This window comes from Aegilops tauschii, chromosome 6, assembly GCF_002575655.3.
Source record: "Aegilops tauschii subsp. strangulata cultivar AL8/78 chromosome 6, Aet v6.0, whole genome shotgun sequence".
Lineage (NCBI taxonomy): Eukaryota > Viridiplantae > Streptophyta > Magnoliopsida > Poales > Poaceae > Aegilops > Aegilops tauschii.
The window spans coordinates 353,760,194-353,776,834 of NC_053040.3; the positions used below are offsets into that span (position 1 = coordinate 353,760,194).

The 16,641-nt window shown below is 39.8% G+C and overlaps 1 protein-coding gene across 4 annotated transcripts; it reads right to left on the bottom strand.

The window, feature by feature from the left end:
* Positions 1-234: 234 nt before the first annotated feature.
* Positions 235-2,679, bottom strand: LOC109780687 (protein RMD5 homolog). Of its 4 annotated transcripts, none has more exons than XM_020339265.4 (3): positions 2,581-2,678; positions 2,414-2,486; positions 235-1,680 (listed from the first exon to the last, which is right to left on the bottom strand). In XM_020339265.4, the coding sequence occupies exon 3, from the start codon at positions 1,659-1,661 to the stop codon at positions 501-503; it is 1,161 nt and encodes a 386-aa protein (XP_020194854.1). In that variant the 5' UTR covers positions 1,662-1,680; positions 2,414-2,486; positions 2,581-2,678; the 3' UTR covers positions 235-500. The 4 variants fall into 4 exon arrangements, with proteins under 4 accessions (XP_020194854.1, XP_020194855.1, XP_073357654.1 ...); XM_020339266.4 differs by having other exon boundaries at positions 2,414-2,505; positions 2,581-2,663; XM_073501553.1 differs by having other exon boundaries at positions 2,414-2,679.
* Positions 2,680-16,641: the final 13,962 nt, after the last annotated feature.

The window sequence follows — 16,641 nt, forward strand, 5'->3', positions numbered from 1 at the left end:
GGACACTACAGACAATTCACAACTAAATCTACAGTTTCAGTCGTTTTAACCAAACAACCTAGTCGTTTTAACCAAACAACCTCCAGCTTTTCCACAACAGCTTTTCAAGAATCTACAGCGCAACCAAACACAGGGTTAGCATCACAAGTTAATACCATCGCTTAAAGGAGCTGATTAAAAAAATTGCTTCCCTAAAAAAGAGAGCTCATTTCTCTAAAAAAAACAAGCTGGCACTTCCAAGTCAATCAAACACAGTTAAATCACCCCATGGCCCTATAAAGAGAATCAATCATCCAATGTGTTCTTATTACATCTCTTTCATACTCTATATACAAGACATGAGCAGAGTTGAGCACCCTGAGTATAACGTCTTACCTTTACAAGTGTCAACGAAAATTTGACATTATCAGGGAGGTGATAAAAGAACGTAGCACCGTTGACAGGAAAAGAGATAGCAAAGGCTGGTGCACACAAATGGCCAATCATAGAGCAAGAAATCCTCAGATATAAAGCCGCTTACACTCAGATGCCAATGCTTCGAACGGGCAATATGGGCATTTGAAAGACCGGGAGCTGCTCTTTGATAATTTCACAGTCGACTGCTTCGACAAGACATGCCCACATGGAAGAAGCATTGGAGGATTATCATCACTACCTTGCTCACGAAGCACAGGACAGATGAACACTGAGTGGAACTGAAAATCCCTGCGGAGGTCCAATGGGAAAGGAAATTCCTTCATAGAGTGCCACTCCCTTTTTGCAGTTAGTACCGTCATCAGTTTAAGAAGAATTGGCAACACTTCAGCTCCAGCTGCAACTGTCATGCCCATAGGACCTGTGGAGGATTGACCCTTCAGATTGCAGAACTGTTGAGCGAACTCCTCAGCTAGCTTCTCCCAGTTAGTTGGTACTAAGAACTCTGTATATGGTGACTGGTCTAGGCGCCCGGCCCATAATATGGAGGCTATCAGCTTCTGGATTACATCCTTGTGTATGGTAGCAAATGGCGCCAGGTATGTCCTAGCATACTGAAGAGCCTCATCTCTTTTTCCTTGCTTGAGTATCTCAACAAACTGCAACTGGTGAAGCTTAAGTTCGAGACAGGAATCGTTTTGCAGTAGTGCATCATGATTTTTCATTGCCCAACTCAGAGCAGGCTCAGATTTCTCAGTCCGCAGCGCACCAAAAATCTCATACATCTCCTGAAACAGTTGTTTCAGTTTTATAGATGCTAAGCAACTGGCCTCTCCAAGAAAGTTGTCACCTATGTCAAATAATGCCTCCCGGTATAGATGGTTTGCAATAATCTCATTAAGTACATGCGGTTCCATGTCGACATTCTTGTAAGCTTTTGAAATATCATTGATGAAGAATTTCTCGGTGGTCTTTACCCACTTGCCGAGTGCAGTGTTCATTTCTTTCTGGCAGCTCTCAAGTTGCTTCACTGGAACCAACTCTTTCAGCGTATTCTTCAGATTAGTAAGAATTTCATGGTTCAGGTTTGATGCAGCATCCCTATCTGTGCCATTTTCTTGGATAGCACCGATAGCCTGCTCAATTTCTTTCTCGATTTGGTTTACCAAATCTATAGTTCTCGAGGATGCAAGTTTCTGCTTTTTAACAACATGATCGAATTCATCCTTCAGTGTATCTACTTCCATTTCTGACTAGCTTCAGCACCTGTTATACAAAATGGAAGACAATTTGATCAGTCAAAAGTCAAAACAGTAGGTTGCAAAGAAATGAACCTTAGATTCAAGTACCAAAGTTATCACATCATATATTACAAGCAACATATTCAGATCAGTGGCATAGAGTAATTATGTAGAACACCCACTCTTCAAAAGGTAGCCTTGCAGAATTATCATCAATAAGGAGCAAACTGACAGATGCGATTCTTCTACTAAAGGAGCAGCGTTCAAGAGAAATTGAGATGAACGAATACAAATCGCATCACCACATCACACACAAACTCTCTATCTAACTCTGTATAGACGAAAATACAAAACAAACGATTGGACATATTCCCAGCAAATTGATGTAAACCGAAATCAAATGCGCAGGCTGTGCACATAGCAGTTCAACAATACTAGCTTGAAGCACCATACTAAGAGAACTGGGCAAGAACATAAAACGGGTTGCAGTATCACCCCCACAAATTCTGGACATTTGATTTGGATCCCGACCCACAATTACAACTCTAGACAATACCAGCGTAGATTCCAAAGATGCTAGGTTGCTAACAATGCCCACCACATGCGCGCTTCACGAATTGCAGTTCTCATCACAGACTACAAACACACAAAATTCTATCACTTGTCCTACGAGACAGTATGTTCTCTACAAAACCTCACCGCAGAATCTACTCATAAACGGCGGCCTAAGTTTCCCTAACTGGTAAAAGAACACTAACCGCTCTTTATTCTTCAAGAAAACGCAATTCTCCTTCGGATCAGAGGAGAAGGACGCGGCGAAATCGAGAGGACCTGCGATGAGGTGGATCGACTGATCTGAATGCATAGGAGGCGATATAACCAAATCGAACCGAGACTGAAGAGGGAGACCGGAGAGGACGATTACCTGAACGCGAGAGCGAGAGAAAGCCGGTGGCGGTTTTGGGGGGCTCCTGTCCCGGCAAGCAATCTAGGCGAAACGACGAACCCTAGACCACTTTGGCGGCTGGATCTATTTAATGGGCCAGTTAGCAGCGAGGAGTCAGTCCTTGACTACTGGATCAGCTTAATGGGCTAGATACTCGTTAATGCCCAAAATCTCAGACTCTGTTTCTGCGTCTTTTCTGTCTGTCTTCTTTCGTTTTTACTTTTTTCATCTGTTTTTATTCTTTTTTTATGAAATTCATGAATTTTATTAAAAATCACGATTAAATTTCAAATTCATGACATTTCGTGCAAATCATGAACAATTTTAAAAATCATAAGCTTTTCTGAAAATTGAGAAATTTTTCAAATTTCTGCATAATTTCAAAACTAAGATTTTTTAAATTCCTGAACATTTTTTTTAATTTCCAAGATTTTTGAACTAGCAAATATTTTTGAAATCACGAATTTTCCAAAATTCATGATTTTTTTCAAATTAATGAACATTTTTATAAAAGTGGGAACATCTTTCAAATTTTTGAACCTGTTTTGAATCGAGAACATTATTTTACTTTGGGATCAATTTTTTAATACGCTAACAATTTTTTATTCACGGATATTTTTGGAATAGGAAAATATTTTATGAAATTCAGAACAGATTTTTGAAATTTGTGAACATTTTGGAAACTCAGAATTTTTTCCAAAATTCTTGCACTTCTTTTGAAATACCAAACACAATTTCAAATTTGTGAACATTTTCCAATTTTTTATGATTTGCTTCTGAAAATTTGGAACGTTTTTGAAAATAAAAAGGAAAATGGGCTGGCACAAAGCGCACGCGGGGTGTCTGCGCTGGCCTATGGGAAGGCCAACCCTATTTGGGGCGTAGGTCACTACGGTTCGAACCAGTGACCTGCTTGTTTTAAGTACGCCACAATAACCACCCAGCCACCCCCTTTGGACATGGCTGATGACCTTCTTTTTGAGTTGATTTACTTACTGTTTTTTTAACGGTTTTGTTTGTTTGTTTTTCTTTTTACATTTTACTTTTTTTTCTCTTTTCTTACTCTTTTTGATAAACGATAAATGTGCGAATTTTTTCAATTTTGCTATTTTTTGTAAAATCGATGAAATTTTTTCAAATTGATGAACCTTTCAAACCAATGATTGTTTTCAAAATCTATGACCTTTTTTCAAATTTCTAAACTTTTTTTCGAAATTGATGACCGTTGTTTCAAATTAGTGAACTATTTTTCCAAATCCATGAACTTTTTAATTATTTGTTAACCTTCTTAGTAGATCACCCTGGACTTTTTTTCAAATGCTATGAACCCTTTTCAATGGGTGAAATTTTTTTTATTCATTTTTTTTCGGATTTGTTTTTAGATTCAACGGTTCAGAAACTGGGCCGACCCAGTCTGCAGAATGCGTGGGCTACGGTTTTCCTAGCTGGCGCTTAAGACGCCGAATAGGAGCTGGAAAAACCTATTTGGCGCTCTCTGCGTCAAACAGTCAACCGATCGCACAGAGGCGCGATAAAGTGGGCCGGCCCATCTCCCACTGTAGTTAGTTCCGGTTTTGGGAACTTTCTAGAAGTTTCCCAGCCGGTTTTTATCTGTTTCTAGAAGGTCCCTAAAGAGGGATTTTTATTTTCCTTTTATTTTCTGTTTCTGTTCCTTTTTTACTTTTTCTTTTCTGTTCTATCTGTTTCGTTTTTCTTTTCTTTTCTTTCTTTTCCTTTTTATTTTTATTTCAAAATAAGTTCGAGAATTCAAATATTGTTCGAAATTTAAAAAAACTTTTTTTGAAAATTTTCAGAGTTAAAAAAAACGTTCCCAATCAAACATTGTTCTCATTTTTTCAAAAAAAAAAAATCAAAACTTTCAAAAATGTTCCCAATTTACAAAAAGTGTTCGAGAATTTAAAACATATTGCCATTTTCAATTTTTTTTCGCAAATTTAAACTGTCCGTGAATTTTAAAAAATGTTCGTATTTTTAGGAAATGTTCACATTCGTCAACAATTTCTTTTCTTTTGAAAAATTTGTTCGTATTTTCAAAAATTGTTCATCGATTCAAAAAATGTTCTTATTTTCATATTTTGTTCACATCTGAAAAAATGATCATGTTTTCAATTTTTGTTCGGAGTTTAAAAAATTGTTCAGAGATTCAAAAATTGTTTTTATTTTCAAATTTTGTTCACAGCTGAAAAATGTTCATATTTTCAAATTTTGTTCGGAGTTTCAAAAAATGTTCGTGCTTCAACTTTTGTACCCAATTTCAAAAATGTTTCTATTTTTTTTACCAAAATCGCAAAATCAAGAGATGTTCTATTGTCTAAAATTTTGTTTGATTTTTCTGGAATATTTCAAGTTTCAAAAAGTATTTAATTCCTTAAAAAAATCATGTTTTAATTTTCATAAAAAAACTAACGCCCACACGTGTGGCATCTTGCACATCGTCCACACACCTTCATCACCACTCATTTTGCCAGGTATGAACAGATGACATTAGCAGGAATCTTTTTGGTTTTCTGCTTAAAAATGTTTTATCTCCTAATTAAAAAATCAAATTAAAAATCCGTCTCGACGAGATCTTCAAAACTAGACCCCATGTTGATATGTTTTGACGAAAAAAAATTGCCCAAAAGTTGCCGTGATGTTTACACTGTAGTTGCCATAGTGCTTAAACTAAAGTTGCCATGTGGAAATTTTAGTTTGTAGAGCATGGCAATTTTATTTTTTTTATGATGGCAATTCCAGTACTTTGACCACAAAAATTATTTTTTGTATGAACCATGGCAATTTTAAGTGCATGTATCATGGCAATTTTAGTTATGGTTCATGGCAAATCTAGTTTCTTAATTCCCTGTTTTATAATATGTCAAAATTTACTTTTAAATATAGAAGAAAATAGCTGAAACATATCATGGCAAATTCAGTGTAAACATCATGTCAATTCATATGCAATAGACATGGCAACTTTTAACCCAAAACAAATCGTCGAAATATATTGATATGAGATCTAGTTTTGAAGATCTCGTCGCGAGAGATTTAATGGTGAAAACGGATCTTCAATCGGATTTTTCATTTAAGAGATAAAACATTTTAAAAACTGAAATCCAAAAAGATTTCCAGATTTTTCAGGTGCCCTTCCGCTGCTGGGCCGGCCCAGTTCGCTGCTTCTCTGTGCTTCGGGCGGCTACTCGCCGCAAAATACGGCGCATAGGAGTTCCCCCTCCCCCCCCCCTCGGCCATTACGTATATTAGGCCGGGCCCATTTAGTCTTTCAGGTTTTGGGAAAGTGTACAACTTTCCCAAACTGGTTTATTTGTGTGTGTGTGTTTTCCGTTCATTTTTTCTGCTTTTTTATTTTCGTTCTTTTTTTTATTTCATTTGTTCTTTTCTTTGTTCACGGTCTTTTTATATTTGTTTTTCTTATTTTTTGAATTCGTGGATATTTTTTGAAATCATGAACATTCTTTAAATTTGTGAACATATTTTGAATGAACAAACAATTTTTACAAATTTGTGAACCTTTTTTATGAGATAAGTGAACATTTGTTTTGAATTGGCAATCTTTTTTTAAATTGGGGGAACAATTTTTGAAGTTCACTAACATTTTTTTGTTTTGACAAACAATTTTGAAAGGCATGAATATTTCATAATACATTAACATCTTTTCAATTGGTGAACTTTTTTTTAATTGACAAAGATTTATTGAATTTGGTGAACGCTTTTTAAAAAAATTATGAATTAGCAAACATTTTTTTAATTTCATTTAGATTTTTCGATTTCCTGAAATTCTTTTTCAAAATCATGAACAGTTTTTTGAATACCCAAACATTTTTTAAGTCACAAACCTTTTTTGAATCCGTGAACATTTTATGATTTTTTGAATATTTTTTCTGAAAAAATAAATAATAAATAAATTACGGAACTTTTTTGAAATCTCAATTTATTTGAGAAAGAAAAACAGAAAATAAGAAATAAAAAGAAAAAAGGATGAAGAAAACAGGGTACCGCATCTGGGCGGTCCAAACGGGCGCACTTGGAGAGTGGGGATGCGTGTTAAACCGCCTCCCCGTGCACACTGCGCCAATTAGGCGTCCCTCCCTTGGTGAAATAGGGGGTGTCCTCTATCTGTCGAGCTATATATGATACGAAGTCCACTCCATAAAAGCTGGGCCGGTAACATACTTATTGTATTATTGTGTTTCGCAATTGAGATTAGGTGGTATCTCTCAACGTGCAGTTACTACACACAAGACAAAGCGAATGAGAAGAAGGTGTAATGTCGTTATCCACATTAAAAAAATTGACACTTGATTCATATACTTTTCGATATTATAAAAAAAGTGCTTCATTCATATACCCAGTAACAGCCTTATTGTATTACTTTGTTTTTCCACTTCTACTTCATTAATAACCCTAAAGAAAATTCTACTTCATTCATGTACTTTTGAATAATCTTGATTTTAAATTAGGATTTTTGTGTAAATACATACAATTTCTATATATACGTGTTCTTTTAGAGACTTTGTTGCCCCCAGCGAGACGACATGAGATTAATAAGTATCTCCCAACGTGTTGTTAGAACACAAAGTTAATGAGTACGAGGCATGTACTATGGCCTCCTATTTGTCACATTCCAAAAATAAATAAAATTGGATGTGAACAGATAATTCAGCCCTTTTGAGACGAACAGATGATTGGCGCTCTCTCTCTCGTTGATAGCCCGGCCCTATGCCTTACCCCTAACCTCCGGCTGATGCGCACGCACGCACGACCCGGTGCACTCCCCGCGGCCGGCTCGCCCAAGTTCACCGCCATCCTATGCACGATTGGGCATGCCACCGTGGGCTTTTACCCCCTTCTGCTCATCGCCCTCATCATTTCCTCCAAAATCCACACCACGACGCCACAAGGCGGCCGCAAATCGACGCCGTGGTCGCCGCCTTTGTCACCATCGCATCCAGCTCGATTCCGGTTAGAGAAGCCACTACATGCCTCGTTATCTCACCATGTGCATTTCTCACGCCCTTGATGTCATGCCCATGTCCATAAACTACCGTAGGCCGCCCATGTCAACGCACGACTTTCACCGCCGCCACTCTCTCGATTCCGACATGGTGAGGAAGAAACCGACGTCGTCACCGTGTCCTTTTTCTTCGCCGCACTCTGGTACATCGTCCTGGTCAGCTGTGGGACCATAGAGGCCCTAGGCCCAAAGCCCTCCGTCGTGTTGCAGCTCCGGTGAGTCACCCCATCACGCCCGTCGTCCTTGAGCTCCGTCGAGGTCATGCCGGACACCGCTGGAATGCGTTGTTGGAATGCCCTAGAGGTAATAATAAATGTTATTTGTTTATTTCCACGTTTGTAATTTTTATTATTTTGTGCTATGGTTCTTGAATGTTAGATTCAGAGGAAAACTCATAAACATATGTGGAAACGTAAACACAATAATAGGTTCCTAGTTTTGCCTCTAAAACTAGCTCATATGTTGCGTAATGATCCCATTTTCTTGATCATAGGGCATTATTAAAATAACAAATATAGGGCTAAGGCGCTGGAAGTAATTCCATAAGTTATCCCTATGACCAAGTTGGGAGTTGTCGCGTCTGATACGGAAACTCCAGACAATTTGTAGCTGAACGACGCGGGTGGGCCATGCCAAGAGTCCCCTTTTTCGGTTCAAGAGTGGGCCATATCAGGTGGCCCATGATGCATGGATGGAAGGCTCCAGAAGACTTGTCATGTACTCCAAAATGCTAGATTCATCGGGGGATCTGTCTCCTCGTACGTAACCGACTAGGATGTTGTAACCCTAGACCCCCATGGTATCTATATAAACCGAGGTGGTAGGGCTTGTAGAGGACACACAACAATCTTAGGGTAGAACATATGTATTTTGTACCCAGTCCAAAGCAATTATCTACTCGTAGAGCCCGAACCCGGGTAAACCTCGTGTCTAGATGCTTAGCTTGGGATCCCCTACCTCGAGATCTGCCAGATTTAGCTCCGTCATTGGTGGCCCATACATGTCACACCAAGCGATAACCACGGTACGATGTGGATCAAGATCACCGAGCAGATCAACACCGATGGAACCTTCATACCGAGGCAGATCTTCGTATTAAACGGCATCTCTCTCTCTTTGCCGACTTGATCGGCCACCTTGGCCAGGTCGAAACCTTCACTCCAGGCCAGATCATTAGATTTGGCACCATGAAATTGACCACAAATTCCTGTGGAGAGCTGGTCTTCACATGCTGGGTGTCACACCAAGCCGAGGATGAGCTCAAACCGTTGCCCCTGAGCCCGGTGCTCAATCCGGCTTAGGTCGAGCATGAAGATTCCTCATCGGGCTCGACCTTGAGTCAAAGACTGACGTCACCTCCCATGACCTTGTCCAATTAGGATGAGGTGGAGGGTGAGGAGCCGAGGTCCATGCCATATCGGATCTTGGAGAAGCTTCCTCTCATCCCGGAGTCATATCAGGCCCGAGAAGAATGTGAGAAACTTCTTTTGAACGAGATGCTAGATCGAATTCAGAAGCTCGCGATTTCAAACGACCCGGTCTCTGTCTACAAACGGATCTAGGAGTCTCCGGGAAAAGTCAATTTTCTTGACCCACCCACCACCCATCTAGTCGCAAATGTTGAAGACCTAACTGAAGTCCTTGAGAGCGCCTCCGATGAAGTCAAATATATGGAAAAAGGAGATTTGTGTTGGAAATATGCCATAGAGTTAATAATATTTGTATTATTATATTGAGTTTATATTCTATGATATAACTACTATGATCCTGGAATATACGATTCAGTGGAAAACTCATAGGCACGTGTGGAATGATAAACGGTTAAAAAAAGTTCCTGGTCTTGCCTCTAGGACAAGCTCAAGTATTGTTGGTGATCATGTTTTCCAGATCTTAGGATATCGCTAAATATTAAACCATAGTCCTAAAGCAACATTGAGATTATGATGTTGGAAGAACGATCATACTGAATCGACCCAAACTTGTTTGTTATGAATTGAGTTTGTATCATCTGTATTCAATTGTAATAACATGTAGTGTTAACGTGTGATTTTGCTCCTTAGGCCATGAGAATGTCGTAGTCACTTATTACCATATGATGGACCTTGGGGTTGCTCAAACGTCACCTGTAACATGATGATCACAATGACAACTTACAGGCTCATCGAAAAGTTTGACAAGGGACTAGATAGCTCGAGAGTGGGATTTGCTCCTTTGACGATGAAGAGATATTCTTAGGGCCCCCCTTGGTGTGACAACATCCATCATCGTCTATCCAAACACAAGTGACTACGTCACGGGGATGCCGGAACACGATAACAAGAAAGAAGAACAAAACCGGTGACGAGGATAATGGCATAGTGAGCACGTGATGACTTAGGAGGATACCGATGCATCCTGGGTTTTATGAAGTATCGTGAAGCAAAGGGAACATCACATGATAAACAAAGGTTCACTCGAATATCATTCATGTCACTGGTACGCTTCGGTGCTATACAACGGTTTTTAACCCCTTTCCGCGATGGTATTTGGAACCGTCGCCTAGTGAGTGACGGCGATAGGGGGTCCCACACGACCCAGAAACCGCCGGGTATCAACATGCCGTGGTAAAGTTTTTGTCCCATTTGGGGTAGCTTTGGGCATAAGCTTCTCACAAACCAGAGCTTCTCACAACAAGTGTGATGGTTTCGGTAGGGAACGTGCCACCTTTGGGGACGAAACAATATCCGTTGCCTCTTATTGTTTTCAAATTTTTTCCAGTGTCAACATAGAACAACAGGGGTGTTGTGTTTAATTTTGGAATTTTTCAGGGTTTGTTTGGACATTTTTATACATTAACTGGGTTTTCCAGGCATTTTATATGCATAATTCAAATTTGAACTACATGCACATGCTCCAGTGCATATAAATTGGTTGAAAAATCAAATTTGTGTCCTTCGGTGCATGCTTAGGTCCCATGCAAGAAGTGGGAGTGCATTTCAAACACCCTGCCACCGTTACTCGGGCGCAAACATTGAGATACCTGGTTTCAAAATTCTAGTAAATCCAAAACTCATTTGAAATTCATGAAACTTGGCATGCTATCGTGGAGCGGCATCAACATGCCGTGGTAAAAAAATTGTCCCATTTGGGGCAGGTTTGGGTATAAGCTTCTCAGAAACCAGAGCTTCTCACAACAAGCGTGATGGTTTCGGTAGGGAACATGCTACCTTTGGGGACGAAACGATATCCGTTGCCTCTTATTGCTTTCAAAATTTTTCTAGTGTCAACATAGAACAACAAGAGTGTTGTGTTTAATTTTGGAATTTTTCGGGGTTCGTTTGGACATTTCTATACATTAACTGGGTTTTCTAGGCATTTCAGGTGCATAATTCAAATTTGAACTACATGCACATGCTCCAGTGCATATAAACTAGTTGAAAAATCAAATCTGTGTCCTTGGTTGCATGCTTAGGTCCCATGCAAGAAATGGGAAGGAATTTCAAACACCGGGGCACTGTCACTCGGCCGCAAACATTGAGATAACTGGTTTTGAAATTCTAGTAAATCCAAAACTCGTCTGAAATTCATGAAACTTGGCATGCTATCATGGAGCGGCATCAACATGCTGTGGTAAAAATTTTGTCCCATTTGGGGCAGGTTTGGGTATAAGCTTCTCACAAACTAGAGCTTCTCACAACAAGCGTGATGGTTTCGGTAGGGAGCGTGCCACCTTTGGGGACGAAACGATATCCGTTGCCTCTTATTGCTTTCAAAAATTTTCTAGTGTCAACATAGAACAACAGGAGTGTTGTGTTTAATTTTAGAATTTTTCAGGGTTCGTTTGGACATTTTTATACATTAACTGGGCTTTCTAGGCATTTTATGTGCATAATTCAAATATGAACTACATGCACATGCTCCAGTGCATATAAATTGGTTGAAAAATCAAATCTGTGTCCTTCGGTGCGTGCTTAGGTCCCATGCAAGAAATGGGAATGCATTTCAAACACCCTGCCACCGTCACTCGGGCGCTGTAGCGATCAGACCTCAAATAGTCTGATCTACCGTGCACCAGTGTCATCCCTGGATCAGTAATGCTAACACGCACAGTACAAATGGAGGATTTATAACAGAGTAGCAATCACACACTTATTACAACGAGTATCTCAAGAGAGAAATAAGTATGACAAATATGGCTTAAGGCCATCTAATATGATAATAGCGGAAGACTTGGAAGATAAGTGAGTCCATCAACTCCAACGGCATCACTGAGTATAAGACCATGACCTAAGGCACCTTACTCGTCGTCTGAAAAGTCTGCAACATAAAACGTTGCAGCCCGAAAACGGGTCAGCACATGGAATATGCTGGCAATGTAACACATAGAGAGTAATGAACATAATAATGCTATACTACATGCATATATGGCTGGTAGAAGGCTCTATGGTTACAGTTTTGCAAAAAGCCAATTTTTCCCTACTGCAAAGGAATAAATTTTATTTAACTATCATGGTGGTTGTTAAACATTGAGAATGGTTGACAGCATCCTCAATCCCAATTAAGTATCATCATTAACCCAACAAAATTAATTAAAGTAACATGATGAGATTCACATGATAATCCAAGTACTAGATACTCAAGATGTCCATAACCGGGGACACGGCTAACCATGATTAGTTTATACACTCTGCAGAGGTTTGTGCACTTTTCCCCACAAGACTCGATCTCCTCCATTGGGATTCTCGCACTTCATGGTGTTTGAGAAACGGATGACCGAGACACAGTCTTTCAGAAGCGTTAACTCTCTACTCCGGGTAGACTGTACCACCTACATCCCCTACATCTGCTAGTCTACCTCTTCAAGAGCTCACACAACCTACTCAACTATGCTAGAGCCCATAATAGCTTGCGGCTGCACACAGAAGTTTCTAGCATGAATAATCTCATGATCCCTTTGAACCTGGGTGGCGGTCCAAAAGAAAATAGGCAATCCTGGAATACCCAGGTACCTCAATCCACCCAGATGTGAGTTTTAGTTGCCACCTTAGGGTTAACCATTAATTAACAATCTCACATCTGTCATGGTAACACTCAAACCCAATCCACGTCTACTAGCATAGCATAGCAATATAAGCAAACGTAGAAGTAACTCCCAAAGGTTTGATAATAAACAGGTAATAGGTACTACCTCAACTACTTCCCAATTCCCACAGCTTAATTAGATCCTAACCATGCAATGTTTGAGGGTTGGTCTAATGCAATAAAACTGGGTAGTAAAAGAGGTATGATCAAAGTGTTACTTGCTTTGCTGATGATCCGTGAAACTTAGAGATTCGAAGTAGCAAGCGGCGCACTCCGGGTACTCTATCGCAAACAAACAAGCATACAATAAGCACTCATCTAATGCACAGGTAAAACTCAAATAAAGATCTAACCAGAAAGTTCAACTTAAGAACTCCGGTTTGCAAAAAGAATCGAATCAAACGAAGCAACGAAAGTCAAACAGCGAAAGAAACAAGCTTCATTTACTAATCTGGATCTAAGTCAAATTTTACAGTAGCAAAAACTTGTTTGAATAGGTTAAACGGAAAGAGAATTTCGAGACGAAACTCTAGGCGCTTGAATCGCCTGATTCCGATAAACAAGCTAAAAGATAAACCAGAATGAAAATCTGATCAGAAATCGCGATCTGGAATAATCGCGGAAAATCCGACGAAAAAGAAAACTGACGAACAGTTAAACGAACGGACGTTCGTTAACTGCGACTAACCGGCGAACACGTTCGTTAAAACGAACGGATCGGTGAACGTTCACTAACTAACTAAACCGAAGAAGAAAAAAATAAACCGATCTATATAAAAAAAATGAATCTAGGGTTTCGAAAAGAAAAAAAATAAATAAAAAAATAAATCAGTCGGCGCGCTTCGCGAGTTTTTTTTAAATAATTCACCGAACCTAAAAAAATCGTAGAAAAATAAATACAATTCCAAAAATGCCAAAACAAATTTTCACCATCTAATTAAAATAATTAGAACGAGATGAACATTTTCTTGGCCCAAAAATGCAGTTTTGAAAACGTGCAATTTTTCTAATGCAATTAAAATTGCAAATAAAATCCGAATAAAATCAAATATTTGATTTTAATATTTTTCCTCCAATATTTCAATTATTTTGGAGAAGTCATATTTTCTCCTCTCATTTATTTTAATACGAAATATTTTTTGGAGAGAAAAATAATTAAAACCAAAAATCCTCGTTTCATCATTTGATAAAAAATCAAATATAAAAACCACGAAAAATCCCCAACTCTCTCCGAGGGTCCTTGAGTTGCTTAGGATTTTCGAGGATTTGCCAAAATGCAATAAAATATGCTATGCAATGATGGTCTAATGTATAACATTCGAAATTGAAAATTTGGGATGTTACAAACCTACCCCCTTAAGATGAATCTCGCCCTCGAGATTCGGGTTAGCTAGAAAATAGGTGAGAGTGGTTCTTCCGTAGATCTTCCTCTCGCTCCCAGGTGGCTTCGTCCTCGGTATGGTGACTCCACTAAACTTTGCAAAACATGATAACCTTGCTGCGGGTGACTCGGCTGGCATACTCAAGAATCTTAACTAGTTTCTCCTCATAGGTCAAGTCACTATCCAGCTGAATCGCTTCCAATGGCACCGTATCTCTCAGTGGTACCTCAGCCATATCTGCGTGGCACTTCTTCAACTGGGAAACGTGAAATACATCATGAACTCCTGACAATCCTTCAGGCAATTCCAGCTTGTAGGCAACTTCTCCCATACGCTCCAAAACTTTGTATGGTCCTACAAAATGTGGCGCTAACTTTCCCTTAACTCCAAAGCGCTTCACTCCTCGAAGTGGTGATACTCGTAGGTAAACTCTGTCTCCGACTTCGTAAACTGTCTCCTTGCGTTTAGAATCCGCATAACTCTTCTGCCTAGACTGGGCTACCTTGAGCCTATCGCGAATCAATTTCACCTTCTGTTCTGATTCCTTAATCAAGTCTGGTCCAAACAACTGGCGGTCTCCAACTTCGTCCCATAACAATGGTGTTCTACACCTCCTTCCGTATAAAGCTTCGAAAGGGGCCATCTTCAAACTGGTTTGATAACTGTTGTTGTAAGAGAATTCTGCATACGACAAATTGTCGTCCCAACTAGATCCATAATCTAGCGCACAAGCTCTCAGCATATCTCTTATTGCTTTCAAAAAATTTCTAGTGTCAACATAGAACAACAGGAGTGTTGTGTTTAATTTTGGAATTTTTCGGGGTTCATTTGGACATTTTTATACATTAACTGGGCTTTCTAGGCATTTTATGTGCATAATTCAAATATGAACTACATGCACATGCTCTAGTGCATATAAATTGGTTGAAAAATCAAATCTGTGTCCTTCGGTGCATGCTTAGGTCCCATGCAAGAAATGGGAATGAATTTCAAACACCAGGGCACTGTTGATTGCCGGCAAAACGTTGAGATACTTTGTTTTTAAATTCTAGTAAATCCAAAACTCGTCTGAAATTCATGAAACCTGGCATGCTATAATGGAATGGCACCCGACATGCTGTGGTATTTTTCGTGTCATTTTGAGAGAAGGCACACTCGAATAATAGCCAACAAAGGCATTTTGAAACAAATAGCTGCCACTGTAACATCTCAAACGTTTTGTATAATTTAAATTGTGTGCGTTGTGTTAACCATTCATGTGACGCCATGCCTCACTCTTTTAGTGGCTAGGAGGTGCCGTGCGGACAGGTGCTTGAGTGCTTGACTAAACGGGAGACGTGCGAGCTGTACTCCAATGCGGAGGCTCACCGGGAAGCGTGCGAGCTGTACGCCGCGCAGGCTCACCGAGAAGCGAGCCCTTTGACTTCCATGGCGGCCCGCCTTGCTCGCATCCTCTACATTAATGATGCCCAAGCCGCAGTTTAATATGGGTTTTAAATATAAAACACTCATCGCAAACTTTTTAGTTAGAACACCCGTATGCAAAACCGACAACTTCCCCAGGAAGCCAAGGGAAAATGTGCCTAGCAGGATTTGTGCAGCTCTTGATCGCAAACGTTTTAGTTAGAACACCCGTATGCAAACCGACAGCTTCCCCAGGAAGCCAAGAGAAAATGTGTCGAGCAGGATTTCTGCAGCTCTTGATCGCAAACATTTTAGATAGAACACCCGTATGCAAAGTGAGAGCTATGGTCTTCCCCCTGAAGTCGATGGAAAATTCACAGCGTAGGATTTGTGCATCCCTTCAACGCAAAGGGTTGTTTTGGGTGACCCGTGTGCAACCACGTACAAACAATTTGGTAAGATTTGCATCTGTCATGTTGGGTATGTTGCCATTTGTCAAACTGGAAAGATTGACATTTGTTGATCTATTAACATTGCCATTTTTCAATCCTTGTAACACTACGATTTGTCAAAATATGCAGCTAGAAATCACTAGCACTATCTAATTTTTGCAACTAAAATTCAGTAATTAAGCATAGATTTCATTCATAGATTAAACAGTCGTTCTTAATTTATACAAATAATTCAACTTGACAGCTGAACTGACCAAACTTTTCCCCAATTGTTGCCAACCACGTACTGAAATAGCTAGTTCAACTATATATACTAGCTGATTTTAAGTATGTTGTACAGTTCCACCACATCTCACTACAAAAAAAAGACACATCCGTGACATTTTGGGTCGAACGAAAATCTTTTCTGTCAAACTTATGACACTTCTATGACGATAATTGTGACAAAACCCGGTATCATCATAGATGTGGTGGGGTCCTACTTCTATGACAAAAAATCATGACAGAAAATGGGCTTTTCGTCCTGGGCGGGCCGGAGACGCAACTGCATGACATTCTTTGGGCCGTCCATAACGGAAAAAACCGTGGTAGAAGCGAGGGCGTGGAAAATATTGAGGAGTCCCTGGTTACGGTGGGTGATCGGGGGCCGAGCGATGCGCGTTTCTCTCGTACGTACGTGCGTGTGTGTGAGGCGTTGGGCTCTAAC

Bases quoted from the DNA above. Each gene is read 5' to 3' on its own strand.
- LOC109780687 (XM_073501553.1), bottom strand. From the start codon at position 1,661: ATGGAAGTAGATACACTGAAGGATGAATTCGATCATGTTGTTAAAAAG.